This window comes from Chlorella variabilis (genome assembly GCF_000147415.1).
Source record: "Chlorella variabilis unplaced genomic scaffold CHLNCscaffold_18, whole genome shotgun sequence".
Lineage (NCBI taxonomy): Eukaryota > Viridiplantae > Chlorophyta > Trebouxiophyceae > Chlorellales > Chlorellaceae > Chlorella > Chlorella variabilis.
This window is the reverse complement of record NW_005435070.1, coordinates 397,910-423,429: the sequence shown is the minus strand read 5'-3', so window position 1 is coordinate 423,429 and position 25,520 is coordinate 397,910. Positions and strand designations below refer to the sequence as shown.

At 69.0% G+C, this 25,520-nt stretch overlaps 6 protein-coding genes across 6 annotated transcripts; 3 read left to right on the top strand and 3 right to left on the bottom strand.

Annotated features, from left to right (window-relative positions):
• Positions 1-651: 651 nt before the first annotated feature.
• On the top strand, positions 652-2,778 carry CHLNCDRAFT_137019 (hypothetical protein; the record flags this gene model as incomplete). Its single annotated transcript, XM_005845360.1, has 6 exons — positions 652-669; positions 912-1,030; positions 1,148-1,916; positions 2,052-2,266; positions 2,375-2,457; positions 2,537-2,778. 6 exons carry the CDS (start codon positions 652-654, stop codon positions 2,776-2,778), a joined length of 1,446 nt encoding a protein of 481 aa, XP_005845422.1.
• Positions 2,779-3,102: 324 nt separating this feature from the next.
• On the top strand, positions 3,103-5,076 carry CHLNCDRAFT_137018 (hypothetical protein; the record flags this gene model as incomplete). Its single annotated transcript, XM_005845359.1, has 5 exons — positions 3,103-3,149; positions 3,268-3,418; positions 3,570-3,911; positions 4,143-4,587; positions 4,817-5,076. The coding sequence occupies 5 exons, from the start codon at positions 3,103-3,105 to the stop codon at positions 5,074-5,076; spliced, it is 1,245 nt and encodes a 414-aa protein (XP_005845421.1).
• A 6,260-nt stretch (positions 5,077-11,336) lies between these two features.
• CHLNCDRAFT_137012 (hypothetical protein) lies at positions 11,337-13,817 on the bottom strand (the record flags this gene model as incomplete). The annotated part of the gene is made up of 7 exons (XM_005845232.1): positions 11,337-11,495; positions 11,692-11,782; positions 12,099-12,306; positions 12,569-12,705; positions 12,956-13,229; positions 13,460-13,529; positions 13,755-13,817. 7 exons carry the CDS (start codon positions 13,815-13,817, stop codon positions 11,337-11,339), a joined length of 1,002 nt encoding a protein of 333 aa, XP_005845294.1.
• Positions 13,818-13,947: 130 nt separating this feature from the next.
• Positions 13,948-17,587, top strand: CHLNCDRAFT_25814 (hypothetical protein; the record flags this gene model as incomplete). The annotated part of the gene is made up of 12 exons (XM_005845358.1): positions 13,948-14,251; positions 14,404-14,503; positions 14,733-14,909; positions 15,086-15,200; positions 15,375-15,434; positions 15,647-15,753; positions 15,987-16,047; positions 16,272-16,328; positions 16,520-16,661; positions 16,897-17,022; positions 17,133-17,288; positions 17,523-17,587. 12 exons carry the CDS (start codon positions 13,948-13,950, stop codon positions 17,585-17,587), a joined length of 1,470 nt encoding a protein of 489 aa, XP_005845420.1.
• A 147-nt stretch (positions 17,588-17,734) lies between these two features.
• On the bottom strand, positions 17,735-20,328 carry CHLNCDRAFT_137010 (hypothetical protein; the record flags this gene model as incomplete). Its single annotated transcript, XM_005845231.1, has 8 exons — positions 17,735-17,788; positions 17,840-17,931; positions 18,111-18,178; positions 18,461-18,558; positions 18,842-18,919; positions 19,307-19,384; positions 19,620-19,766; positions 20,002-20,328. 8 exons carry the CDS (start codon positions 20,326-20,328, stop codon positions 17,735-17,737), a joined length of 942 nt encoding a protein of 313 aa, XP_005845293.1.
• Positions 20,329-20,647: 319 nt separating this feature from the next.
• Positions 20,648-23,943, bottom strand: CHLNCDRAFT_137009 (hypothetical protein; the record flags this gene model as incomplete). Its single annotated transcript, XM_005845230.1, has 8 exons — positions 20,648-20,964; positions 21,115-21,232; positions 21,392-21,593; positions 21,759-21,859; positions 21,960-22,121; positions 22,542-22,775; positions 23,029-23,785; positions 23,924-23,943. The coding sequence occupies 8 exons, from the start codon at positions 23,941-23,943 to the stop codon at positions 20,648-20,650; spliced, it is 1,911 nt and encodes a 636-aa protein (XP_005845292.1).
• Positions 23,944-25,520: the final 1,577 nt, after the last annotated feature.

Here is a 25,520-nt window from a genome sequence, read left to right as displayed (position 1 = left end):
AGCAAGAGCCTGGCGTAGAGCGCAGGGGTGAGGCCAGCACCATCTTCGATTGCACCGGATTTGGCACTGGAGTCTGCAAGTGCCGATGACAGGGTTTTCCATTGAGGCGGCGGCAGGCGCCACGTCAGCTGCCGCCGAATGATGAGAGGTATGTATGTGGAGAAGGGAGCAGCTGCCGACATACATGTCTGTGAACGTCGAAAGCATCAGAGATCGACTAGTGGCATCAGTTGCGTGGTTTGTGCAATTGAGAATTTCTCTGTGAAACTTGAATGCATGCATTGCGCTGGCAGCCACGGTGCCGCCTCGTCATCACCGCCGCGGTACGGCTGATACAGCGATCGTGTCGTGCTACCGATGAGATTGGTGGTACCGTGCAATGCTGGTCTGCGAGCCACTCTGGGGATGGCTGCTGACTGGGCGGAAGCCGCCAGCCGCCCACCGGCGCGGTAGCGCGGCCGCGTTGGGTCGGTACACCGCTGGTGGAAGGAATCACACATCAAGGCACATAAGGCATGCATCAAGGCACGTAGTGCATCAAAGACAGCGCTGGGAATAGGCAGTGGCAGGCACCATACCGAGGACCTCAAGGTCCCCCAGGCGGGTCGAGGGGCCAGGTGGCGGCGGCGGCGCCACACCGCCAGCGCCATCATGCTGGTTCTGCATGAAGTGCCCACCTCTCTGCGGCTGCACCTGCCCTCAATTCCCTGAAGAACGCCCCCAGCTGAACCATCCCGGAGCCCAGCCGGCCACCCAGCACACGGTTATTTTGCCCCACGTGAGACCGGACTGGGTGCGCAGACTGTGCACAGGCAGCCCGCCGACACCGCAGCCCAGCGGCAGCAGCCGACCAGCGGGCGGGAGCCGCCGCCGCCGGCAAAGCCCTCGACCTGCACCTCACTGCTGTGCAGGTTCCAGGCCGCCGGGCAGTTACTCGCAGGCGCAGCGCGCCTGCACGCCCCTCTGCCTGTGATGGCCTGCCAGACGTGCTGCTGGCCCGCATCCTGGCGCTGGCGGGGAGGGGCGAGTGGTGAGCGTGCCAAGGCTGAAGTGGCCGCTAAGTCACCTGCTGGCAAGGGCAGCCAGGTCAGGCGCCTGGAATCCATGGCGCCTAGGTCATTTGTCGCTCTGCCTCTGCCCAATGCAGGCGCACGGTCACGTGCGTGTGCAAGTGCTGGGAGCGCCTCTTCTTTTGGGAGCCCTCCCTGTGGCGCACCTTTGACCTGGTGCCACCCAGCGACTCCCCATTGCATCAGGGGGAGGAGGTGGAGCGCGCCTGGTATGCGGCACAGCAGCGCACCCTGGCGCGCGTGGCGGCCCACGTGGAGGTGTTCACCGCAGGCAACCCGCAGTACTGCATGGCGGACCCTGCCCAGGGCGCTCCAGACCAACGCATCGTGCTGGAGGAGTTCCTGGCGCTGCTGCAGCCGGGCGTGCTGCGCCAGGCGGAGCTGTGGTGGGAGCTGGTGCCTGACCATGCGGCGGCGCTGCAGCCCTTCCGGCGGCTGGAGTCGTTGCTGCTCAACCAACAGAACTTCATGCCGGAAGAGGTGGTGGCGCAGTGGAGCCAGCTGCCAGCGTTGCGCAACCTGGAGCTGCATTCTAGTGGTTTGGGGGAGGACGAATGGGAGGCCATTCTGGAGCTGACTCAGCTGACCCGCCTGGCAGTGGAGACCTTTCACGTGATTACCTCGGGCTTCTCCGAGCAGCAGGCGCAGCTGCCGCAGCTCACGCGGCTGCAGCACCTGCGGGAGCTGGCAATCACACACCGGCCCGTCGTTTTCTACATTGAGATGGCTGCCTATGATCAAATGGACGGGGGCGTGGTGGGCGTCCCGTCGCTCAGCGGGTTCCCATCCCTCCAAAAGTACCAGTTCCACCTGCGGCCCGATCATTGGATCCACTGGGACTTCAGGGTGAGCCCCGCAGCACACACCCGTTGCATGGCGCAGCCTGGCACAGGTCTCCGCCAATGGTTCAGACAGCCATCACCCACATGCTCGACCAGTGCTCAAGACCAACCTGCTCACACGGCTGTGCCGCACTTGCAGGTTGGTGGCACCTCGTTGTCGATGTGCAGCTACAACGGCAAGGGACAACTACAAATTGCCTACATCCGCAGTCTGGAATCCCTGCACCAGCTGGTTGCGGCGCTTCTGCCAGCGGGCAAGCCGCTGCCAAGCCTGCATCTCCACAGCGTGCTGGGATGCGAGCCCGGCGCCTTGCAGGGCTGCACTGCTCTAGCCCAGGTCCACTCGTTGCTGCTGTCTGAAACGTTTTTCAGCGAAGCGGAGTTTGCTACACTTTCGCAGCAGGCCCCGCAGCTCACACAGCTCGTTCTTCACGAATGCTTTCATGGCCGTTTGCCTGCCAGCGTGGTAGCCAGGCGAGGCCTGGAGCACCTGGTGCTGACCAACAACAACCTGCACAACATCCCGCCCGGCCCATACCTGCAAGGTGAGAGCGCCTTGGCTTGGCTTGGCTCAATTTTGCTTGCGCTCAATTTGGCTCGCCTCAATGCATCCCCATGCTGCAGATCTCCGGTGCCTTGATCTGGGCAATAATTCGATCGCCACTCTGCCTGCTGCGCTGTCGGCGGCCACCTCGCTCACCCGCCTGGAGCTGGATGGCAACCCTGCGCTGGCGCTGAGCGCCAGTGATGTGGACATCCTCTCTGTCCTGCCATACCTCCGCATCCTCGTCATGAAGCGTGACAACACCCCGACACGGGTGCTGCGGTCCCTGTACCGCAGAATGCCGGCCCTGGGGTTTGGCTGACTGGCAGGGGCACTGTGCAGATCGGACAGGGGAGGAAGCAGGGTGAGCAGGCCAGACTAAGATTCCAGCATGCATCACATGGAATCGGAATTGCTATTTGTTTTTGTAATGAACTCTCTGAGAGCTGGCATGCAGGGATGCCACATGCATGGCCACAAGGGCGGTACGGCACCTGCTGCCGCGGCGTACCCCGCCGCCCAATTCTGGCCGCGTGCCACTGCCTCGCCCTTCCGCAGCTTCTTAGCACGATGGCTCCCCGCCGCAGCCCTCGTTTGGCCGCTGCACAGCCTGCCGCACCCACAGTGCACATCAGCGCCCTTCCTGATGCCTGCCTCGGCCAAGTTCTGGCGCTGGCTGGCACCCGGCGTGATGTGGGGTGAGACAGGGGATTGCAGCGCCACGCTCGCCAGCGCCTGCCCCGCCCGCCCTCCGCCACCGCCGGTACGATCACTGACGCAATCCCCTGCGCTTCCCGTCTTCTTCTTGCAGGCGCACCGCCTCGCGGGTCTGCAAGCGATGGCGGGCTGTTGTGTTCAGCGAGCCAGCCCTCTGGCGCGTCTTCTTCCTGCCCCTCCACCATGAGTTCCAGCAGGGGGAGCTGGCGGCGAGGCGGGTCGTGCTGCAGCGTGTGGGCGCCATGGTGCAGCGCCTGTCTGTGCAGTTCATAGAGGGGTCTGCAGACCTGCCCAGGCCCTACCTGCTGGCCGAACATCTGCAGCTGCTGCACCGGGCAGCCTGCGGGAGTTGTCGCTGGAGGGGAGCTGTCACCTGTCGCCGCCCGTGCTGGGCAGCTGCTGCGCTTCACGCAGCTGGCGTTCCTGCAGCTGCGCCTGCCGGAGCTGCGGCAGGCAGACATGGCGGCCCTGGCCCAGCTGCCGCCCCTGGCCAGCTTGGACTGCTGCGCCCGCCAGGTGCCCGCCTGCCTGGCAGACTGCCTGTCTCAGCTGTCGGCGCTGGAGACATTGAGGCTGGAGAGCATCGCGGCGTTGCCGCCCATGCAGCAGCTGACGCGCTCGCCTCGCCTGCGGCACCTCCGCATCAGGAGCCCCGCAGACGGCAAGCAGGACTGGCTGCCAGTTCCCAGCGACTTTGCGGCGCTGCAAACATATGACTACCAAACCTTCGGGTTTGGGGTGAGCTGCTGCTGCCGTGGGGGGCGTGCTGCTTCTGGTGCCCTGCTGTCGCCGCCACCTGTGGCAGCCTGTGGAATTGCCAGCTGTGCAGCACAACAGTCCTGCTCTGCCCACCACCGCCACACCAGCTGCAGACCCATGCCGGTGCTGTGCTTGTTGACCGACAGGCGGCAACCCCGGTCGTCGCCTCCCATCCCCGCCTGCCCCCCATGCTCTGCCCACCCGGTGCAGGTGGCTGGCGCCTGGATGGCGGGCTGCACGTGCTGCAGGGACCCTCAGGGTGGCGAGGGCGACGTGGCGCTGTCCCTGATGAACGCGGCTGCAGTCGGGGCCCTGGGCGCCTTGCTGCGGGCCCTGGTGCCCGCTGGCGCGAGGCTGACCTGTCTGGAAGTCCGCAACTCTGCGCTGGACGCCGCGCCGCTCCACGGCTGTCCTGACCAGCTGTCGGCGCTGACGGAGCTGTCGCTGTCGGGGTGCAGCACGGCCAGGCACCAGTCCGATGTGCCTGCGGTGCTGGCCGCGCCGCTGGGCCAGGCGCCACGGCTGGCAGACCTGTCAGTAATGGGGGGCAGCCTGGAGGCCCTGCCAGAGTGCGTGACCTCCCGGCGGGGGCTCACACGCCTGGCCCTGGAGCACAACGAGCCGAGGAAGCTGCCGAAGGGTGCCTACCTGGCAGGTGAGCCTGCCCGCTGTGGGCTAGTGTCGGCCCCGCTGTGGGCTCCGCTTGGCGTGCAGGCAGCGACTGCCTGTGGTTGTGGCGTGTGGGCTGCCGCCCCTCCCAAGCCTGCTCTCCTGCCCACCACCCACATGCGCACACACACAGATCCGCACGTACCATATGCCTGGCCCTGGAGAGCAGCTGCTTGAACTTGAAAGCATCTGCCCTGTCCTGCCCCGCCCCGCAGACCTGCGCGAGCTGGACCTCAGCTGGAACAACGTGGGCCGCGTGCCCGTGTCGCTCAAGGCCGACACCTCCCTGGCCGGCCTCAGCCTGCACGGCGACCGCCCGCTCAAGGCGGCGGACATCGAGGGCGTGCTGGCACGGCTGCCAGCCCTCACAACTCTAGACCTGGGCAACACGGGGACCCCGCAGGCTGTGCTGCGCGAGCTGCACGCGCGCCTGCCGCGCCTCGCCATCCTGCTGTCCAGCCGGCGAGGCTACTGACGCTGGGCGGCGCTGCATGCGGTGCCAGGCGTCCTCGCTGAACCTTGGCTGCGCCACAGTTGTAAACGGACTATGTATTGTGCCTGCTCTGTGCGTGCTTCATCAGCATAGGCGGCGGCAGCATCCTGCTTGCGGCGGGATACCTCTCACGTGGCAGATGCCTCTTCAGTTCTGTGCAGCTGCATGCTTTCCACCTTAAACTGTACAGCTGCAAGAGTCCACGTGGCCACATGCGCCAGCGCCTTGGGGCAAGCAAACAGCTGTGCCGCGTCGAGCCGTGCCGCCGCGTGCTGCTGCAGCCACCGCCATGCGGATTCGGGCGTGGTGACTGCCTCCAGTGCGGCCGCAGCTGCAGCCTCACCCTCGGCGGCGGTCGCCACCACTCTCGCAAAGTACAGCCCCATGGAGGCCACGCTGCGGTTGTCGCCGCTTGTGTCGGCCAGGGGGGGGCAGCGCGCCACGTCGGCTGCCACAGCTGCCGCGGTTTCTGCCACCAGCAGCAGGCCGCGGACTGGCAGCGCGTGCCCAAGGCGTTCCATGCTGCCACACCGCGCTGCGTAGCCGCCGCGGGGCTGCCGGCAGGGGACTCCAGCTGCGCCAGCGTCCGCCCCGGCAGCAGCAGCACCAAGCAGTGCGGCTGCGGCAGGTGGGCTGGGGTCGCCTGCTGACGCAGGTGGGCCAGGCCGCTGGCGGACCAGCCGTGGCGGGGGCGGTGCTGCGCGACAGCGTGCGCCACCGCAAACTGGCTCGGCTGGCACTGCGGCGTGGTCAGCGTGACGGCTGCGCCGTCGGCGGCCGGCACCGCCGTGTGCAGGATGTGGCAGCGGCTCGGCACCGCTGCCGCCTCCGCCGCGCAGGCCTCCGGGTCGGCGCCCTCTGGCAGGGTGATGATGCTGGTGCGGGCTCCAAGGTGCGGGAGCGGCGTGTCATCGGGAGCAAGCGAGGCCAGCCCCGTGGCGGTGGCCACCTGCCCCGCCACGGCACTGGCCGCCAGGCGCGCAAGGCGCGCGTGGGTGTTGGGCACCTGCGCCGGCAAGGAGGAGGGGCCGAGGTCAGAGCTGGGCGTGGCATGGGCCTTGGAAGGCGCAATGGTGAGGCGTGGGCTGGCTCCAAGGCCGCATGGTGGTCGTGCATGCCCTGCCAGCGCTTGTTCCGTCTCTTCCCGCTGCAGCCGCCGCCCAGCCGCCGCCGCACCCGCGGCTGCCAGCCCCACCTCGTGCTCGGCTCCTCCCTCGGCTCCTCCTCCATCCGCATCCATCCTGGCTGGCACGTTGGGCTGGGAGCTGGGGCTGGCCCAGCCCAACTGGGGCAACCTCTGTGGCCCGCTGGACCTTGTTCAACAGCAGCGACCCGCCCCCTCTCCCACAGTGGTGGGCAATGTACTCCCACTTGGGATTACCACACAAACTCCGCCATTCACCCGTGGCCCCAGTTGCGTTGTGCCCATGTGCCGCTCTGGAGGAAAGCGGCTCCGCCGCGTCCAGCACCGTTGGCCGCTCTATCATGCCTCTCACATTCCACCATGCAAAGCAGCTCGTCTGGCAGGCAGGCAGGCACCCAGCCGCATTCTGTTGTGGCATGGGCCTGGCAACAACAGAGGACGCAGCAGACGGAAGGGCGCGAGAGGGCACGCATCAAACCAGCGGTGGTGGTGTGGTGGGGAGTCGGGCAAAGAGGGGCAAGCGTTGTAGCGTCGGTGAGAGAAGGCACACAGACACTGGAGGGAAGAAAGTTGAACTCACCTTAGGCGTGGCTCAGCATGCGCAGCAGCGCCGTCGCACCCATCTGGTGTCCCACCCCCTGTCTGTCACATCATCTGCTCCCCCGACCAGAGGCCCGGTGCGCTTGATGCCAGGGGTGCGGCAGCAGAGCCAGCTGCTGCCGAGCCAAGCAGCCAGCCATCGACAAGTGCTGCTGCCCTCAGCAGCCAAGCAGCCGCCCCTCACAGGGGCTGCTGCCCCTCACAGCTGCTGCTCCACACTTGGTGTTACATGCCCTCATGCCAAACAGGAAGATGGCACAGCGCAACTTGTACTTCGCCCCGCTCAGCCCCCTGCTGCACAGCCTGCCACTGCTGCTGCAGCCGTCCCGCTGCCCGGCTAGTGGGTTTACTGACAGACATCAGCTTGCATGAAGTCAGCCTGGCACGCCAGCCCCTGGGTACACCCACACCAGGGGAACCCTTTGTTTATTATTTATTTTGTGCGGCCTGAGGGTTTGAAGTAAAAAAAAATTGTGGAACCATTTCTCGAGCAGAGCGTGTCATCCTTGCGCAGGGGCCATGCTAATCTTCTGCGGCAGGGCGAACGACGGGACAGGGTGAGTTTTCGCTAGCAGACAGGCTATCAACCGACATGTGCTATCGATCAGGCGGCCGCCTCACCTCTGTATCCTGCGACTCGATCGAAGAGGGGGAACACAAGCATTGCCTCTAGTTAGGCTTCAGAACAAACCAGCAGTGCAATCGGAACGATAAGAGTCAAATTATAGTAACTCACGTTCCAATTTTATCAAGTGCCCGAAGGCGGATAGATTACGCTCCCTGCGATTCATGACTGGCCGGCGTCAATCCGCCCATCGGTTATGGGACCCACTGAATGCCTGGCATCCGCCTCAGGCCACCGTCGTCAGCCTTCTGCAACTCCCCCTTTACAATCCTCCTGCGCGCCCAGCAGCCCCGCAGCACCCGCCACGGAGGCCCCCAGCCTGCAGGGCCCCGAGCTGGCGCGCGCGGCCACCGCGTTTGGGGTCGTCGCTGGCCGCCTTGACGACCCCCGCGACAGGTGAGGCGATCTGGTGCACGCAGCGGGCCGGACGAGGCAGGCACGGCGGGGCCCCAGCCCAGCCATGGGCGCCCCTGCGCGCGGCCAGCAGGCTCGGCCGGGCCTGGGATGGGTCGCAGCGGGCCCCAGGAGGCTCTCAGGGGCCGCCGACGCTCCAACGCTGGCACCCGCCCACAACCCCGCCTGCCCGCTCCCCTCCCGTCGCCCACCTCGCTGCCTCTGCAGCCTGCCCCTGCTCTCCACCTGCCGCGCCATGCGCGAGTACCAGACGCGCGTCCTGCTGGGCATCCTGCGCCGCCGCGGCACCGTGGCCGCCGGCCTGCGCGACTCCTAGCGCCACCGGCAGGCATGACGCGCCCAGGAGGCGGCGGAGGCAGCGGCGCGGGCCGCCGGCGCCCCCGCCCCCACCCCGCCCGGCATGGACTTTGCGCCCGCCAGCCCGGTAGCCCGCATGCTGGCCCAGCCGGGCCGCCTAGCCGGCGACAGCGGCAGCGGCAGCGAGTTCACCAGCTCGCTGCAGCCCTTCAGCGGCCAGGTGCACATCGAGCAGCCGCACCCGGGCACCGCAGGAGTCAGCGAGGAGCAGGTGCTGGGCGCCTTGGACATGCTGGCGGCCTGCGGCCTCGGCGCGCTGCGCGCCGACGGCGAGCATTACACGGGCGAGCAGCGGGAGGTGGGGCTGGCGGCCTACAGCAATGGGGTCATGTGGCGGGCGCTGGAGTTGCATGGCGTCATGATGAAGGGCGGGGGCGGCAGGCTGCGCCCCACCCACGGGCCCTCAGCGCTGGTCTACCTGCGCGGCAACCACCAGCCAGCCCACGCGCACGGCCCCGGCGACGTGGAGAAGCTGCCGCTGGGCCTCGGCAACAACCGCCACGCCGGCGCCAGCCGCAGCGGCATGTGGCCCATCCTGGTGGCCTATCGCCCAGGCGATGCCGCCCTGCTGCTGCAGCCCGGCAGCCGCGCCGCCGCAGTCAGCCTGCCCGTGCGCCACGGCGGCGCGTGGGCCGCCACGCCGCTGGGGCTGGGTGAGTTTGGGCACCACCAGCTGTACCAGTATGGCGCTCCCGTGAACAGCCACCTGCTGCTGCACGGCCGGCCGGCGGAGCCGCTGTCGGGCATGACACTCAGGCAGGAGCTGCCTGCGGAGGGCGAGACGGCGGAGGAGGCGCTGCAGCTGACGGTGGCGTGCATCCAGCAGGCACAGGCCTGGGCCAGGGCGGCCGGCCCGCCCACCGCCCCCGGCAGCAGCGACCCGCAGCGGTTCGGCTAGCTGTGCATCGTGGTGGGGCTGCAGGAGCCAGACCTGCAGCTGCTGCCGGGCGCAGACAGCGACATTGGCAGGCTCAGCAGCAGCCAGCCCGCCGGCAGCAGGAGCAGCGGCAGCGGTGGTTGGCCGGTTGCAGTGGCAGCAGCCGGCCCGCAGTCAGCTTGAGGCGCGGCGCGGGCCGCTGAGGGGCCAAGCCACCGCCAGCGGGCAGGGCTTCAACGTACACGTCGGGACCATGCACGGCTGTTCTGCCGTCCCAGCAGCATTCCCAGCCAGTGGATGCATGCAAGCCACTGAGCCTGCCAGTTCCCGCTGTATCTTTATTGTCTTAATAATGCTGATAACATGCGGGCATCTCCCCCACACGTGTCTCACCCCTGCTTCTTGTGATGATGATGATCCAGCCCATTCAGTGCCTCAGGGATGCCCATGCTGTGCGTGTCGTGCCAGGTGGGCACTCGCCATGGTTCCTCCCCGGCGCGGTCCTATGCGCTTCAATGCTGCAAGGTTATGTTTGCAACAACCCGGCACTCATAGCGGTAGCAGCAGCGACAATGCAACAGCAGCGGCAATGCGGGCTGCAGGGGTCCCTCTCGTGGGTCAATTCGCTATCACTGCCGGGACAGCCGAGTAAGGAGACGCAGCTGAAAGAGTTGCAGCAGGAGATGCTCGCCCAGCCCTCCTCGGGCTGCCAGCCCGGCGACCCCCTGCTCACCAGCTCGCTGCTGGGCCGCACCACCATCCCTCCCTGCTCTACGACCCCTACATCTGGTGGCTGCAGCAGCGCAAGACCGCCGCCGCGGTGGCAGTCTGGAGCAGCCTTGGCAGGCCGCAGCAGCGGCTGGTGGGCCTGCTGGCTGAGCAGGCGCCGCACACATTTGCCAAGTAGCTGCGCCGGGAGGTGGATCGGCAGGCCGCCGCCGCCGCTGTCACCCGCCGCAATGTGGCGGCAGCGGCGGCCGGGCCGTGCCTGCGCGACCTGCCTGGCTCTGCGCTGGTCAGGGCACTGCTGATGGAGGGGAGCAGCCTGCTGGACCGGGCCGGCAAGAGCGACAGCGATCGGGCGGCGCTGCAGCACCTGCTGGGCAGCGAGGAGGGCGCCAGGGCGCTGGCAGCGGTGTGGGCGGCCGCCTGCCTGCCGCCCTGCCTGATGCACGACGAGATGAAGTGGGCTGCTGCGCTGGGGCTGGCAGAGCACCTGCTGAAGCGGGCACGCGCTTGCCGTGGGCGGTGGAGGCACGCGGCGCGATGAACGGCCTCATCCCCTCCCTGGACGGTGGGGCGCGGCGGGAGGGGGTTTGGGTGCAGCGGCGGGCGGGGCGCACTGCCGGGGCGCAGCGGCACAGCAACCCGGCCCTCGCTGGCACAGCCACCATGCCGCAGCCCCTCTGATCTGCCCAGCCTCCTGCAGAGGGTGGGTGGACGGCGGAGCCTGCAGCGCCACTGCAGCCGTTCCTTTAACCACTGCTCCCTGCTGGCCCCCGCCCGGCCCCGCGCTGCAGCAGGAGGAGAAGAGGAAGAAGCATAAGCGGCAGCACCAGCAGCTGCAGCACGCAGCAGTACCGCAGCAGCAGCGTTGGCAGGAGCGGCCGAAGCAGCCCCGCCCGCAAGAGGCAGAGGCGGCAGGGCGTTGGATCACAGGTCAGGACCATCCATAGCTGCCAGTGTACATCAGTCCCTGCCGCATGCCAGCGAGCTGCATCCCCAGCTTGTGGACGGCAGCTGCATACTCGAGTAACCGAGCGGCGGCATGCCGCCTGTACAGTCCTGCTGCCTTTTTGTCCTGTGAACATGCTGATTGTGCCTGTAACTACTTTCTGTATCATTGCTGCTTCTTGTGAAATAATGGCAGCTACATGGGCTTGAGGGAAGGCACACTCGAGAAACGCGGCATGCCCTCTGGCGCCCAGAAAATGGAAGGAGTGAGCCTGAGCCTCTCTAGGGCCCTGTGCAGGCTGGCCGACATGACCCGCCGCCCGCCCCGCCACCTACCAAGCACGGAAGCAAACCAAGAGGATGGTCTGAAGGCCCCCCTGCACCGTCGCCTGGACACTTTTGGCACCGCCGCTGCCGCCGGTAGCCAGCCAACACAAGGCTAACACCGTCCAGTAGCCAGCCTGCCACCCCGAGAGCTGCCCAGACCGACCCTGGGGCAATATGGGTGTGAATCATTGCAGGTGAATTCACAGTGCAGAGAAGGAGGCACTCTACCCCAGCCCGCCCACGCCGCCACCGTGCTCCCGCCGCAGCCACTCCCGGCACTCGTCGGCCGTGCCGGCGGGGTGCGCCAGCTGCCAGTCCACCGCTGCCGCCAGCAGCCTGCCCAGCTGCGGGCCGCCGGCTGTCATGCCCATCGCCGCCATCACCTGCGCCGCCAGCCGGGCAGATAAGTGGCTCACGCACACCAGCACACCCGCGGCAGCTTCGCTACCACCAGCACACACGCAGCAGCGGGGCGGCGTCCCTCGCCGCACGCCTGCTGCCCCGCAGCCTGCCCTCCTCGCTCGCGCCGCCCCACCCCGGCAGCGCACACCGCAGCAGCGCGCCTCCCCGCCTCCCCACCTGCTTTCCGTCCAGCAGCGGCTTCCACTGCCAGCAGCCGGCCACGCCGTAGGCCGTGGCGGCATCCAGCAGCACCTCGCAGAAGTCCAGCCTGCGGGGGGGCAGGTGGCAGCGGGCGGGCTGGGTGTGGACGGGCGTGGGTGGGCTGAGCGTGGGTGGGCCGGGCGTGGGTGGGCGGGTGGTTGGGAGAGAAGAAGCAGGGAGCACAGGCAGGCAGGCAGGCGAGCGGGCAGGCCGGCAGGCGGGCAGGCCGGCAGGTGGGCAGGTGGGCGGGCAGGAGGGCAAGCAGGCGGGCAGGCAGGCAGGCAGGCGCGCGGGCAGGCAGGCGGGCAGGCACCCAGCAGGAGCCTTGCCCTCGCTCGTCGCAGCACGCAGGCGGCGCCCGCCCGCCTGGCGGCCACCCCCACCTGCGCTGCGTGCCCGCCGCATCCGGCTCTCCGTCCGACGGCTCCGCCGCCGCCGCCGCCGCCTCGCCCGGCGACAGCGGCGCCGCCTCTCCGTCCAGGCCCATGCCGCGGCTGCTGTGCAGGAGGGCCGCCGTCACGCAGCCCGCGGGCCAGAGCTGCTTGAGGGAGCGGATGACCCGGCCCAGCCGCATCCGCAGCTCCTCGGGCGCTGCGCCACCACAGGGGAGGCAGGGAGGGAGGCAGGGAGGCAGGCAGGGAGATGGGTGGGTGGGAGGAGGGGGCAGCGGGGCAGGGGTCAGGGCACAGGGAGCCGGCAGGGGCAGCCTTAGCTGGCAAAAGCAGGATGCACAAACGCTGGGCGCGCAGCGAGCGAGGCAGGCGCGGCGCCCGGCCCGCAGCCCCCCCCCTCTCGCCCCGCCCCGCGCCGCCCCCCGCCGCGCCCCGCGACGCCACGCCCGGCGGCGCCCCACCTGGCACGCCGTCGGGCTGGCCCTGCAGCTGCCGGTAGATCGCCGCCAGCTGCGGCGCCGCCGCGTGCAGCGCGTCCACCGCCTCTGCGTCTTTGGCCTTCCACTTGAGGGCCTCCCGCACCACGTGGGCCGCGGCGCTGCGGGGAGGGGAGGGGAGGGCTTGCGCAGGGGCAGAGTGGAGGGGGCAGGGCGCTGGCGGGGTGGCAGGGTGGTGCGCGAGCGTGTACGGCAAAGCGGGGCGGGCGGCGGCGGGCTGGCGCGCGCGGCCGCGCTGGCAGCCCCCGCCTGGCAGCCTCCCCCATCGCAGGCCCGGGCCACAAGCCCCGCAGCATTGCCTGCCCAGCCAGCCAGCCAGCCAGCCAGCCACCCCCTCCTGCTCCCACCCACCTCGTGGCCTTGCCCTTGGCCGCAGGAACTTGCAGGTCGGCGACGGGCAGCAGCACGGCGGCCAGCAGGCAGCGGCGTCGCGCGTCCCGATCAAAGGCCGCCTCCGGGTGGCCCCAGGCCGCCATCTCGTCGTACGCCGCCGCCGCCAGCGCGGTGGCGGCGGCGCCAAAGGCGGCCTCGCCCAGCCCGCCCACCGCGGCCGGCGGCAGGGCAAAGACGGCGGCAAAGATGCGGAGGCGGTGCAGCAGGCGCAGCGCCATCACGGGGTCGGGGCCTGCGCGTGTGGAGAGGGCGGCACTGGTGTTAGAGAGAGCGAGAGCGAGAGCGAGAGAGAGAGAGAGAGAGGGGCACACACACTACAGAAGACGCAGGCGCAGCCACGGTCCAGCCCAACCGCCACCTGCTTGCGTGGCAAGCCGCCCGGTGCGCCGGCTGGGCGCCGCCAGCGCGGATGCCCTGCCCCACCAGCCCGCCCCACCAGCCCGCCCCACCCGCCGGTCTCACCGTGGATCATGCCCTCCAGCTCCGCGCCGATGCGCTCCCGGCTGACCTTGTGTGCCAGCGCCTCGCGCACCTGCAGGCGTCGCGGCAGGGAGGCAGGCAGTTGGGGCAGGGGCGAGGGGCGAGGGGCGAGCTGGCGCAGGGAGCAAGCACGTGCGCCAAGCATAAATGCGGCGGGAGGCAAGGAGGCTCGTGCTAGCGTCGGATGCTAGCAGGGGAGCCTGTGGACAAGTGCTCAACGCGGGGAGGGTGAGTGCAGCGGCTGGACGGCTTGCACCAGCACTGGGGCCGGCCGGACGCTCGTGCCACCGCCGCCAGGGCACAGCGCGCATGCCGCGGCGGCAACATGTGGCCGCTCCATTCGCTGCAGCGTTCCCAACCGCTGCCTGTTTTGCACCGGTCCCCTGCTTAGACGAATACTGCAGGCCCACCGCAACCACATCACCACACTCCGCAGCCAGGCAGCGCCGATCGCGGCCCCCCAGCCAGCCATGGGGAGCGTCAATGTGGAGGTCAAGTGGGGCAAGGAGAAGTTCGCCGTGGAAGTCGACCTGGAGCAGCCGCCGGCGGTGCTCAAAACGCAGCTCTTCTCGCTGACGGGGGTGCCCCCGGAGCGGCAGAAGATCATGGGCGTCAAGGGCGGGCTGCTCAAGGACGACGGCGAGTGGGCCAAGCTGGGCCTCAAGGCGGGGCAGAAGCTGACGATGATGGGCACCGCCGACAAGGTGCCTGAGGCCCCCACCACGCAGCAGACCTTCATGGAGGACCTCCCGGAGGAGGAGCAGGACACCAGCGGTGAGCTGGCTGCCGCTGGCAGGCCGGGGCCGCGCCCGCCGGCACGCAGCGGGCACGCTCGCTGCGGCGCGGCACGCGGCGGCGGTTGCCGCGAGGCGGTTGGCGGTCGCGTCGCCGCCGCCCACCGGGCCCACCGGCGCCTGTGCTTGCAGGCATGGGCAAGTACGGCGCGGGGCTGCAGAACCTGGGGAACACTTGCTACATGAATAGCACGGTGCAGTGCTTGTACGCCGTGCCCGAGCTGCGCAGCAGGTGCGCGGCCCCGTGCGGGGCCTTGGGGGTTGGGGCTCGGCTGGGCGACTGGCGCGTAGTTTCAGGCTGCCAGCCACAGCAGCAGCAGGAGGAGGAGAAGGCAGGAGGCGGGAGGGACAAGGGAGGCAGCCGCGCCTCGCAGCAGCAGCAGCAGCGCTGGGCTGCCCCGCCTGCCTCCCACCACCCCGCCTGCTGCCTGCCTCGCCTCCCGTGCCGCTCGATTCCGCAGCCTGACCAACTACGCCTCCAGCCCGGCCATCGGCGGCGGCGCCGACGGCAACCACACGCTCACCGTGGCCACCCGCAACCTGTTCCAGAGCCTCACCCGCTCGGTGCAGCCGGTGCCGCCGATGGAGTTCATCCTGTCGCTGCGCAAGACCTACCCCCAGTTTGGGCAGACCAGCAGGTGCCGGGAGGGCGGCAGGGCGGGCAGGGGGCTGCGCAGCAGGGGCGCCTGGCCGGGCCCGGCTGCCAGGCCCTGCCTGTTGGCCGGGCGGCTGCCGGCGCCAGGCGGCAGCGCACACGTGCACTGACAGGCGCCGGTGCCCGCCGCGCCGCGCGTGTGCGCGCGCTGCTGTGCAGGGAGGGCTTCTACATGCAGCAGGACGCCGACGAGTGCTGGGGCAACCTGCTGACCAGCCTCAAGGACAAGCTCAAGGCAGGGCCCGCCTGCCAGCCCTGCCTTAACCTTGCTTTCGTGCTTTCCGGCGTCGTGCAGTCCCAGCTCGGCGCTGCCTCAGCAGCCTGGGCTGGCACTAGACGCTTGGGCCGCGCCAGCCAGCAGCCATGCCGCGCCAGCCAGCAGCGCAGACGGTCCCGGCTGTGTGCTGCCGTGCAGGAGGGGCCCAGCAGCGACCCCGTGATCAGGAAGCTGTTTGGCGTGCAGCTGCACGCCACGCTCAAGGCGGGGGAGGGCGAGGAGACAATTGAGGTGCGGCATGCGGCGGCGGCAGCGGCCGGCAAGCCCCCACGCCACACCTCAAACATGAGCTTGGCCTGCGCGGCATTTGGGTGCCAGCCCAGGGCGCCTCCCCGCTGCTGCTGCCATCAGCCCCCTGCGACACTGCCAAAGCCGCAGCGCCTCATGCCACCCAGCCCCTCCCGCCTGCCCGCCCTGCCCGCCTGGCGCAGATGGACATCCAGCAGGAGAAGCTGGTGTGCAACATCAGCGTGGATGTGAACCACCTGTCTGAGGGAATCCGCCTGGGGCTGAAGCAGGACCGCGAGCAGCGCAGCGAGGCGCTGGGCAGGTGCGCGTGGGTTTTCTGCCGCCGCGTGGGTTTTCCTTTTACCTTTAGTTCGGCGGCGGTTAGTGCAGGCCGGCCCTGGCAGCCCCGGCGCCGGGCCTGGCAGCCGCGTGGGCGGGCTGGCAAGCCCACCGGCTCCCCATGCGGTGGCCGACAGCCGACCTGTAGGAGGGGGCTGGCTGGGCTGGCCGCCCATCTATGATGCAATCAACGTGAATGGTTCTGCCTGTGTGCAGGGATGTGTTGTTCCAGGGCGATGCCCAGATCTCGGGCCTGCCGCCGTACCTCACCGTCCAGGTGGGAGGTGGCACCACATGCTTGGGGTGCTTCCCGATCTGGGGCCGCCAGGCATTCAGCAGGCCAACGCAGGCAGAGGAGGGCAGCCGCTGCCGCGAGCAGCGTGCCAGGCTGCTGGCTTGGCTTCGGCAGGCCGCAGCAGGCCGCAGCAGGCAGGGCAGAGCGGAGTCTGAGATGCTGGGCGGGCAGCTGAGGTGCTGGCTGGGCTGCCTTGGTGTGTGCAGATGATGCGGTTCTTCTACAAGGCAGACGTGCAGCAGAAGGCCAAGATCCTGCGCAAGGTGCTGAGCTGGCGGCCACGCTGAGCTGGCACCGCACACTGAGCTGGCACCGCGCACGCCGAGCCCCCGTGGCGTGCACGCCGGGGCGTGTGCAGCAGCAGCAGCCTGGCACCTGCCCACTCCGCTCCAGCCCAGCCCAGCCCTGCCCTGCCCTGCCCTGCCCCGCCCCTGCCTTTTCCCCGTCCCTGCAGGTCACCTTCCCCCTGCACTTGGATGTGCTGGAGTTCTGCACGCCGGAGCTGCAGGCGCAGCTCAAGGGCCCGCGCCTGGCAGGCACGCTGCGTGCCCTGTGGGGCCACCCCTGGGGCTGCTGCTGCTGCCGCTGCCGCCTGTGTTTCAGAACTTGGCAGTTTGCTACTGCTCTTTCCAAGTCGAGACTTGTGCCCGACCCCTAACAGCTGATGGCCCCTGCCGCCTCCCTGCCGCCTCCCTGCCTGCCTGCCTGCTCCTCTTGCAGCCAAGGAGCTGGAGGACCGGATGGTGGGGCTGGCCAAGAAGCAGAAGCTGGATGCCGCCAACGGCGGCGCCGCCGCCGCGCCCGCGGCGCCCGCGGCGGCGGCAGCGCCAGCAGCCGGCGGCGATGTGGCCATGCAGGAGGCGGGGGCCGGCAGCGGCGCCGCGGCCGAGGCGGACCCCGCCGCCTTTGCTGGGGAGCTGACTGGTGAGGCAGGCCCCGCTCTCTCTCTGGGGCTGTGTCAAGCAGCCATGTTTGCATAGCGGCCGCTGCACAGCCCACCGACTGCTCCACCAAGCATGTGCCGACTGTCCTGCCTGCCTGTACCGCCCGTACCGCCCGTACCGCAGGCAAGTACGAGCTGATCGGCGTGCTGACGCACAAGGGGCGCAGCGCCGACTCGGGCCACTACGTGTCGTGGGTGCGGCAGGAGGATGGGCAGTGGGTGCAGTTTGATGACGACAAGATGATCCTCCGCAAGGAGGAGGAGGTGCTGACGCTGTCGGGTGAGCTCAGCTGAGGTGGCGGGCGGGGAAGAAAGCGCGCGGGGCGGCAGGGCGTAGGGAGACAGGGGGGGGGGAGAAAAGGAGTGGGAAGGTGGACGGCGCCGCCAGCCGGTGCAGCAGCTTGCTGGCGGCGCAGCCGCTGGAGTTGACCACTGGCAGCAGCTGTTGGCCACTACTAGCAGGCGGCAGGGCCTTGAGGTGCCTGCTGCCGCCGTCGCGCCCTTCTGCCTGCAGGCGGCGGCGACTGGCACATGGCCTACATGCTGCTGTACCGCGCCCAACGGGTGCCCCGGGAGTAGCGTGGCGTACGCCGGTGGTACCGCCGGCGGTACCAAACCCAGGAAGCAGCGGAGGCCCCTGCTAAGGACCACCGTGGGGGCGCGGCCTGCCTTGGCGGCACCTGGCTGGCGGGTTGGTGGCATGTTGTTCTTTCTGGCTGCGCCACCTCACCCGCAGCACAGATCTGTAACGAGGTGAACCCCGACTCCAAAAGGGAGTGCCTTTCGGCAGCAGCAGCAGCAGAGCAACACCTGGCGGCCCCCCAGCCTCACCTCGTCATCTGCAGCCGCCTCCAGCAGCCCCTCCTCCAGCTCAAAACCGAAGCGGGACGCAAAGCGCACGGCACGCAGCACGCGCAGCGGGTCTGCGCGCCCGAAACGCACCAAGGCAGGGGTGGGGTGGCAGGCGCGGAGCGGAGCGTCAGTTGCTGGGTGTGGGGAGCCGCGGCGCGGCGTGGGGTGCGCCTCCCCGCGGCACGCAGCCGCCTCTCCTGCAGCTGCAGCCCCTGCTCTGCTGCACCTCCTTGCCTCCCTCGCTGCTCACCATCCATGAAGGTTTCTTTGGGCGACATGGGCGTGCGGATGATGCCCGCCCGCAGGTCTGGCAGGCCCCTGCATCGCATACGTGGAGGCGGGTGGCGGGTGCGTCCCCATGGGGGCATCCGCGGCGGCCGCCGTAGCAGATCCCTCCCTGGCGTGCCTCTCCTCTCCCTCTGCCTGCCCTTCTCCCGCCGCACCCTGCTGAGGGGCCCACACCGGTCCCTCCCCTCAGCGCCCCCGCCCCTGCGCCCGCCCACCCTTCCCTCCACCACACACGGGCCGCGCGGCCGGCGCTCAAGCCGAGGCGCCTCCCTAGGCTTGGTGACAGTGACAGAGACTGGAGCAGGGGCTCACTGGCTGGTGAAGTCCTCGATCAGGCCTGTGTTGATGTTGTAGAAGAGTGAGTTGATGGTGAAGTCGCGGCGGTGGGCATCCTCCTCAGGGGTCCCAAACTGCGGAGGCGGAGGCGCGGCAGGCGGCGTCGGCGCCCAGGCGCGGCAGCGTGTGCGGGCAGCCCGGGGCAGGCGGCGGCGGCGGGCAGGGCCGGGCAGCAGGCGACCCCAGGCGAGGCGTGGCTGCCCGCTGGCACAGCTGCGCGCCGCGCCCCACCAGCCCAGCCCAGCCCAGCGCTCCCTGCCCGTGTGCCCTGCCCTCGTGCCCTGCCCACTGCCCGCCGCCCCTGCCCTGTCGTCATCACCAGCAGCAGGCAGGCGCAGGCCTGCCCCGGCTGCTCACCGCCATGGTGGGTATGCGGCTGTGGTGTGCATACTCCTCGCTCCGCAGGTTCACCAGGTCGATCCAGAGGCCGCGCACCTGCGGGCGGGAGGATGGTGTTGCGGGTGCGTGGGTGGGTGGGTGTGCCGGTGAGAGGGTGGCAAGATGACCGCCATCCACCACCGCCCCCAAAGCAAGCAGCAAAGCACACAGGCGCCGCACAAGACACACACCACCACGGCACGCAGCAACAGGCGCCCCACCTCCCACACACACACACCACCACCACCATGCATGCATGCAGACACGAGCAGACACAAGAAGGCATGCGGCCCACACACACACACACTCTCTCAAGCGGGCACACACAAGCAGGCGGGCAGCACACACATACACGCACGCATACACACACACGAGCAGGCACACGCAGGCAAGAGACCCCCCCCACCACCACCACCACACACACACACACACACACAGGCCCACCTTCATGCGTGCCGTCTCCAGATGCTTGGACTGCTCCGGGTTGGACATGATGACCGCCACGTGGCGAGTCTCCTCGCCCTGCACCGATATACGGCCAGAGGATCCTGTGGAGGCAGCGGCGGCGTGGGCCGGGCAGGCCCCCAAAACCCCGCACCACACACACACACACACGGCTCCGACCCGCACCACGCTGCCACCCTGCCGCCGCCCTGCTGCCACCCTGACGCCTCTCACCACGCCGCCACCACCTGCCCCCCACACTGTCACACACCCCCTACACACGCCGCCCAGGCCCCCTCCCCAGCCGCCTCACGTGCGCCTTGAGGTGCTCATTGATCCTGTCGGCAAACTCCCGCCCCAGCAGGTTGTCCAAGGCAATATCAATGTCCTGAGAGGTTCGCCCCATGAGCTTGTCCCGCACCCACCCCCCCGCGCACCGCAGCGTGGTGCCCAGCCCGGCCTGCGCGGGGGCGCCCAGGCAGGGGCAGGGCAGGGCAGGATGCCAGGGTGGGCGGGCGGGGGAGGAGGGCTGGGGCTGGTCTTGGCAGCGGCGCCCGGCAATGAACGAATGCAACAGCAGACGCAAGGGGTGTGCATCGTGGCGAATGGCCCAGCTACCCACCCGCACACACACACCACATGCACCCACTGCTGCCACAAGCAGTCACGCCCCTGCCGCCGCCCAGTGCACCCACCTGCTTGGTTGCATCCAGCAGCTCCTTAAACAGTGCCGCCTCCTCCTCAGTCAACTCTATGCTGTCCTTGATGACCGGCATCTCGAACACCGCCCTGGCCCCCTTCCTATACACGTGCGGCGCCTCGCCGGCTGGCACCCCAGAGCCGTTGGCGGCGGCTGCCGAGGCGGCGGCGGCACCGGCCGCTGCCGCTGGCGGCGCGCTGCTGGGGCCTTGCAGGGGCTGCACGCTGGCGCGCGCCTCGCTGCCGTCGCTGCCGAAAACGCGTACCGCCGCTCGGTGCAGGCAGGAGAGGCGGGGCTTCACGAGGGAGACGCCAAGACGCATTTATGCACCCATCCCTGGCCGCCCGGGCGATCGAACGAGCACACTGGAAATCGGCAAGCCCGGTTGAAAGATTGGCGAGCGGCTGGGTGGTCTGACTGCCATTTCCACCACCCCCGCCCGCCACGCGGCACAGCGCAGCGCGCCGCCCACGCCGCCTCTGCATGATGCCACTCTGGTTCTCCCTTTCTATGCATGCAAGTATTGAATGGTATAAATGAATCGAATGGCACTAAATGGGTCAAAACTGGCTGGCGCGGCTTCCTGCGCCACTTGCATCCACCGAAGTGGGGACGCCGTAGCCCGCCCCTCGCCGGAGAGCTCAAATCTTGCTCAGGCTGATCACCCGCCTGTCCAGCTTGTTCTCCAGCACCATGCGGGCCGTGTCCACCTCCTCGTAGAGCAGCGTGTAGGCCACAGAGCCCTTGGAGTTGGCGGCGATCTCGTTGGCGGTGAAGGAGCCGCCCGCGTCCAGCAGCAGCAGGCCCCACTCGCCATTGCCGCTCATCACGCAGCGCGAGACGGCGGGCGTGGCGCCGTCGCGCACCAGCAGCCCGCTGAGGCGGTTGTCTAGCAGTGTACACTGCTCCAGCGACGCCTGGCAGCCCTCGCCTAACAAGTCGCCAAACACAGCCACGCCTGCGGGGCGGTCGGTCGGGCACAAGCAGCCGGGGTGAGACCACGACCAGCCGGGGTGAAGCCCCCGGCAGCCCCAGCCCCAGGCGGCGTCGACTGAGGGGCTGCGCCGTCCTCCGCCAGCTCAGCGCAGGCCAGCCCAGCCCGGCTCACCGTGTCGAGCGCAGTGGTGCACGCTGCACCGCGCCACCCGCGGGCTGCCGCCCTCAATGCCGATGCCGTCGCCGGAGCTGCTGCTGATGTCGCAATCCAGCACCACGGCGGAGCAGCCCTGCCGTGGAGCGGGAAGAAGGGGCGCATGCACGTGCATGTGACGGTTCAGGGGGACTCGCGCGTGGCTCGAGGCAGGGGCTACGGGCACACGCCAGCAGCCGCAGCATGCAACCAGAGCATGCATGCCGGCGCGGCCGCGGCAGCGGGCAGCCCGCACCTCCAGCCGGACCGCATAGTTGTTGGCGATGCTGGGGCTGCTGTGGCGGATGCGCAGCCCCCGCAGCAGCACTGGCCCGCGCACGCCGCTGCACTCCACTGTCGCCTGGTAGGGCTCGGCGGTCTGCCAGGCTACCTCCACGACCGCCCCGGGCGCCGCTACGATGGACACGGGCTGGGTGATGGTCAGCCGCTCCACATACCTGCCGCAGGCAGACGGGCGCAAGGGTTTGGCGGTGGAAGGAGCGAGCTGATGGTCGAGGCAGGAAAGGCAGAGAAGCAGGCCTGCCCTGCACCCTGCGCATGCTCACACAACTTAAAGCAGCTACCATGGCGAAGGCGTCCCCCCCCGGCGGCAGCACACCCACCTTCCGCCGTACACTTCCACCGTGCCGCCGCTGGGTGTGTGTTCTAGTGCCTGGCCGATGGTGGCATAGTCCATGCCCTTGCCTACCGTCACGGTAGCAGCCTGCGCCAAAAGCAGGCAGGCAGGCCGCCCGCGTGAGGTGCAGCAGCGGCATCGCGGCGGACGCTCCGAACAGAAGCAGCCCATTTCGGCAGCCACCCACCTCGCCAGCTTCCGTGGCTGTCGCCGGCAGCGCTAGCAGGGTAGCAGCCGCCTGTAGGGAGCCTAGCAGAGTGCTGCGCCGGCTGAATGCCGCCCCTGCATCCTGCTGCTCCCCCGGTCTGCTGCCGCCGCCTGCCGCCGCCTGTGCCGCCACCGCCCTGCGCTGCGGCGCACCACACCGGGGTGGCACATTCGCCGCAGGCTTGCTCGCGGTCGCACCCACGTTCGGCTGCGGTGCGCAGGTGAGTCTTGCTGTGACTGTTACGCAGCCACGCATCGCGCGCAGCTCCCTCCAACGCACCAGCTCCGTAGGTGACGGCTTTTTCGACTGCTTCGAGAGATTATGACTGGGCCAATGTGCCATCAGCCAAGGCGATCCAGCATTCCTCCTCCTCGCGCCACCTGCCGCCTGCCGCCGCCAGCCTGGCCTCTGAGCTGGTCGCCACAGAATATAATAAGCAAAGATATGTCAAGAATGCCGATATACTGAAGCAGCGGGCTTGAAAACAGGAACCGAACCGATGCAGGACGGTGCGGCGCTGCCTGGCCCAGGCGTGCCGCCACGCTCCCATCACTCCAGCACCGTCAGGTTGAAGTTGGCAAAGTCGATGGCTGTGTCCACAGGCGTGCTCCAGCTGCCCCCGAAGAAGGTGACCAGCAGCACGGTGGTGAGGGCGGTGGCCCCATCCAGCCGCCACACCATCTTGTCGTACTCGCGGTACTGCCCGTTCACGCCCAGCCCCGCTACACCGTCGGCGCGCCCCGGCGTGTTGAGGCGCACCCGCAGCACCACCTCGTTCCACACCCCCTTCTGCACCTGCAGCGGGCCGGCAGGGCGGGGCAGGCGGGGAGAGGGGCGGCTGAAGCCCGGGCATGTCGCCGCGCCGGCGCGTACCATCCCGCCACCGCAACGCACATGCCTTAGTCAACCACCCCACAACCTCACACCCACTCACGCATCGGCACACACTGGTGAGCAGCCACCACCACAACGGCAATACACACACACGCACACACACACACACAACACACACACCATCACATCATCGCCACACCACACACACACCTACCTGGAAGGTGCCCGGAAACATGTGGTCGCCGCAGCCCTGCCCCAGGCGCGCCACCTCAGTGTACGCCGGGTCCTGCTGGGTGCCCTCCATCTGGTAGACGTACAGCATGAGGTAGCCGTCGGGGCCCCACACGAGGCGCGCCGAGGCAGCGGTGTCGCTGTGGCGGTAGCCCGCCGCCGCGCCGCGCCCCACCTGCAGCCCGCCGCCCAGCTTGCCGCCGCGCGTCCAGTCGAAGTTGGGTGCGGTGGCAAAGGAGAAGCGGAGGAGGGCGTCGCGGGCGGGGAGGCAGCGCGGCTCACCGCGCAGCAGCACGCCGCCGCGGAGGGGCGAGGAGGGAACGCTGCTGCCGGCGGGGTAGCGCACGTGTAGCACGTCGGGCGCCGCCAGGTGCACCAGGCTGAGGTCGGAAGAGTGCCTGGCGTACCAGGGAGGCTGGTTCTTCTGCACCGCGCTGGCCAGCGGCAGGGCGTAGGTCGCGCCGCCGGCGGGCGGCGCACAGGGCCGGCCGCAGGGGCCGCGCGGCGGCTTGGGACCGCCGCCCTTGGCCTGCTGCCGCGCCGCTTTGGCTGCCGCCTTGGCCGCTTCGCGCTCCTGCTGCCGCTGGAGCCGCTTGCGCTCCTGTTCGGGGGACAGGGCGGGGCACTGCTGCTGCTGCTGCTGCGGAGGGGGCTGCAGGGGCTGCACGCACTGCTGCAGTGGCGGGTCTCCAGGGGGCGGGTGGAGGTGGTGGCCGGCGCTGCCGCCGCTGCTCAGCTGCCTGCAGCAGGGGGCAGGGTGAATCCCCGTTCAAGGAGCTAAACGCGGCTGCACGAAAGCGGAGAGAGTCGCATGAGGCTCTTCTGCCGCATTGCCATGGCGAAATCCGCGAGATCTCCGACCCCGCGAGCCGTCTGACATCCTTGCCTCTCTATCCATCGCATCAAGCTCATGGCGGGGCGAACGGAGCGACACTTCTATTGCAACGCGGCGAGAACCCCCAAGCGCTGTGCAGCTCCTTGAAGGCCTGCCGCGCCAGTCCTTCACCAATGGATTCCAGGGCGCAATTCAGTGAAAGCGGCGATCGCTTCCTTCTTCTGCAACGCATGCGGCACGGGCGCCGGCGCCGCCAGCTGGGCGCGCGACGGGAAAAGCGGGCGCCCTGGCTGTGTGCGCACCAGGAGTCGAGGTTACATCACATCACAGCCAATTATGTGTCTGTCTCACAATAATAGGAAATTCATTTGAATGGATGGGCATGCCGGCGCCGCCGGGGCAGTGGCGGTGGGCTGGAGTTGAGCGGCAGTGTTCAGCGGGTATGTATGCGAGGCGGGATGCACAAAATGGCACAAAATGGTTCAGTGGATGGCATTCAAAAGGGGATTGGTTCAAAAAGAGTTGGTCAGGGGCTCATGTCTCGGTCAGCAGGAAGAGAAGCGATATCAAAAGGTTGATGGGAACAGGAAGGGGCAGCCCACAGGCGTGCCGCAAAAATGTGGAACCGCAGAGTTGCAGAGTCGTAGTGTACACACAGAGGCCGGCAAGAAACTCACGCGTCGGTCATGCCGCGGCCGCCGAGGGGCGCAGCCCCGCGGCGGCAGCCACAGCAGCCGGGTAGTGGTCCTGGAGTATCTCTGCGGTGGCATGGCGCCAGGACCAGCGCTCCATCTCCGCCCGCGCAGCCTGCGACATGCGCCGCCTGCAGCCAGGAGGGAAACAAGCCGGCGCTCGCTGTGAGAGCAAGCTTGGCGCAGGGAGGGAGGGAGCTGCCCTTCCACAGTGTGCTGCGACTTGCCACCAGCAGCACCGTGCCGTGCAGGCTTTCCCGTCACGACGGCACGCTGGCCGCACGCGCCTCGCAGCCCCCCACCTGGCGTCGGGGCTCGCCGCCAGCCGCCGGATGGCGGCCGCCGCGGCCTCGGCGTTGCCGGGCGGGAACAGGATGCCGGCCTCCCCCGGGCGCGCCACCACGCTGGGCACGCCGCCCGCCGCCGCCGCCACCACGGGCAGCCCTGAAGCCATCGCCTGGGCGAATCGGGGCAAGGCAGGGCAGCAGGTGGGCACAGCGTCAGTCGGCTGGCACCTGCAGTAGGCCGCTGCAGCAGGCGCCTGCCCGCTCCCCTGCTCCACAGTCTGCCCCGCGGCCCCGCGCAGCAGCGCCGTTCTCTCTTCTTCCTCCTCTTTCTTCTCACCTCGCCCACCACGTTGCCCAGCGTCTCGCTCTCGCTTGGGAACACAAAGAAGTCGGCTGAGGCGTAGGCAGCCGCCAGCTGGCGGCCACGCAGGAAGCCCAGGAAGGTGGTGCGGGTGCCCGCAAAGTGGCGCCGCATGTCCTGCACCGCCAGGGCGCCGATGCAAAACGTCTTCCAAAGTAGTGCTGGCATGGTCGCTCAGTAGGTGCAGCAGCGCCAGGCCCCGGCGCCTGCCGCAAGCTTGCCGCATGCGGGTGCAAACACACACGCACGCGCGGCTGCAGGCCCACCACATGCATGCGCCGCCTTCCCTGGCAACTGCCA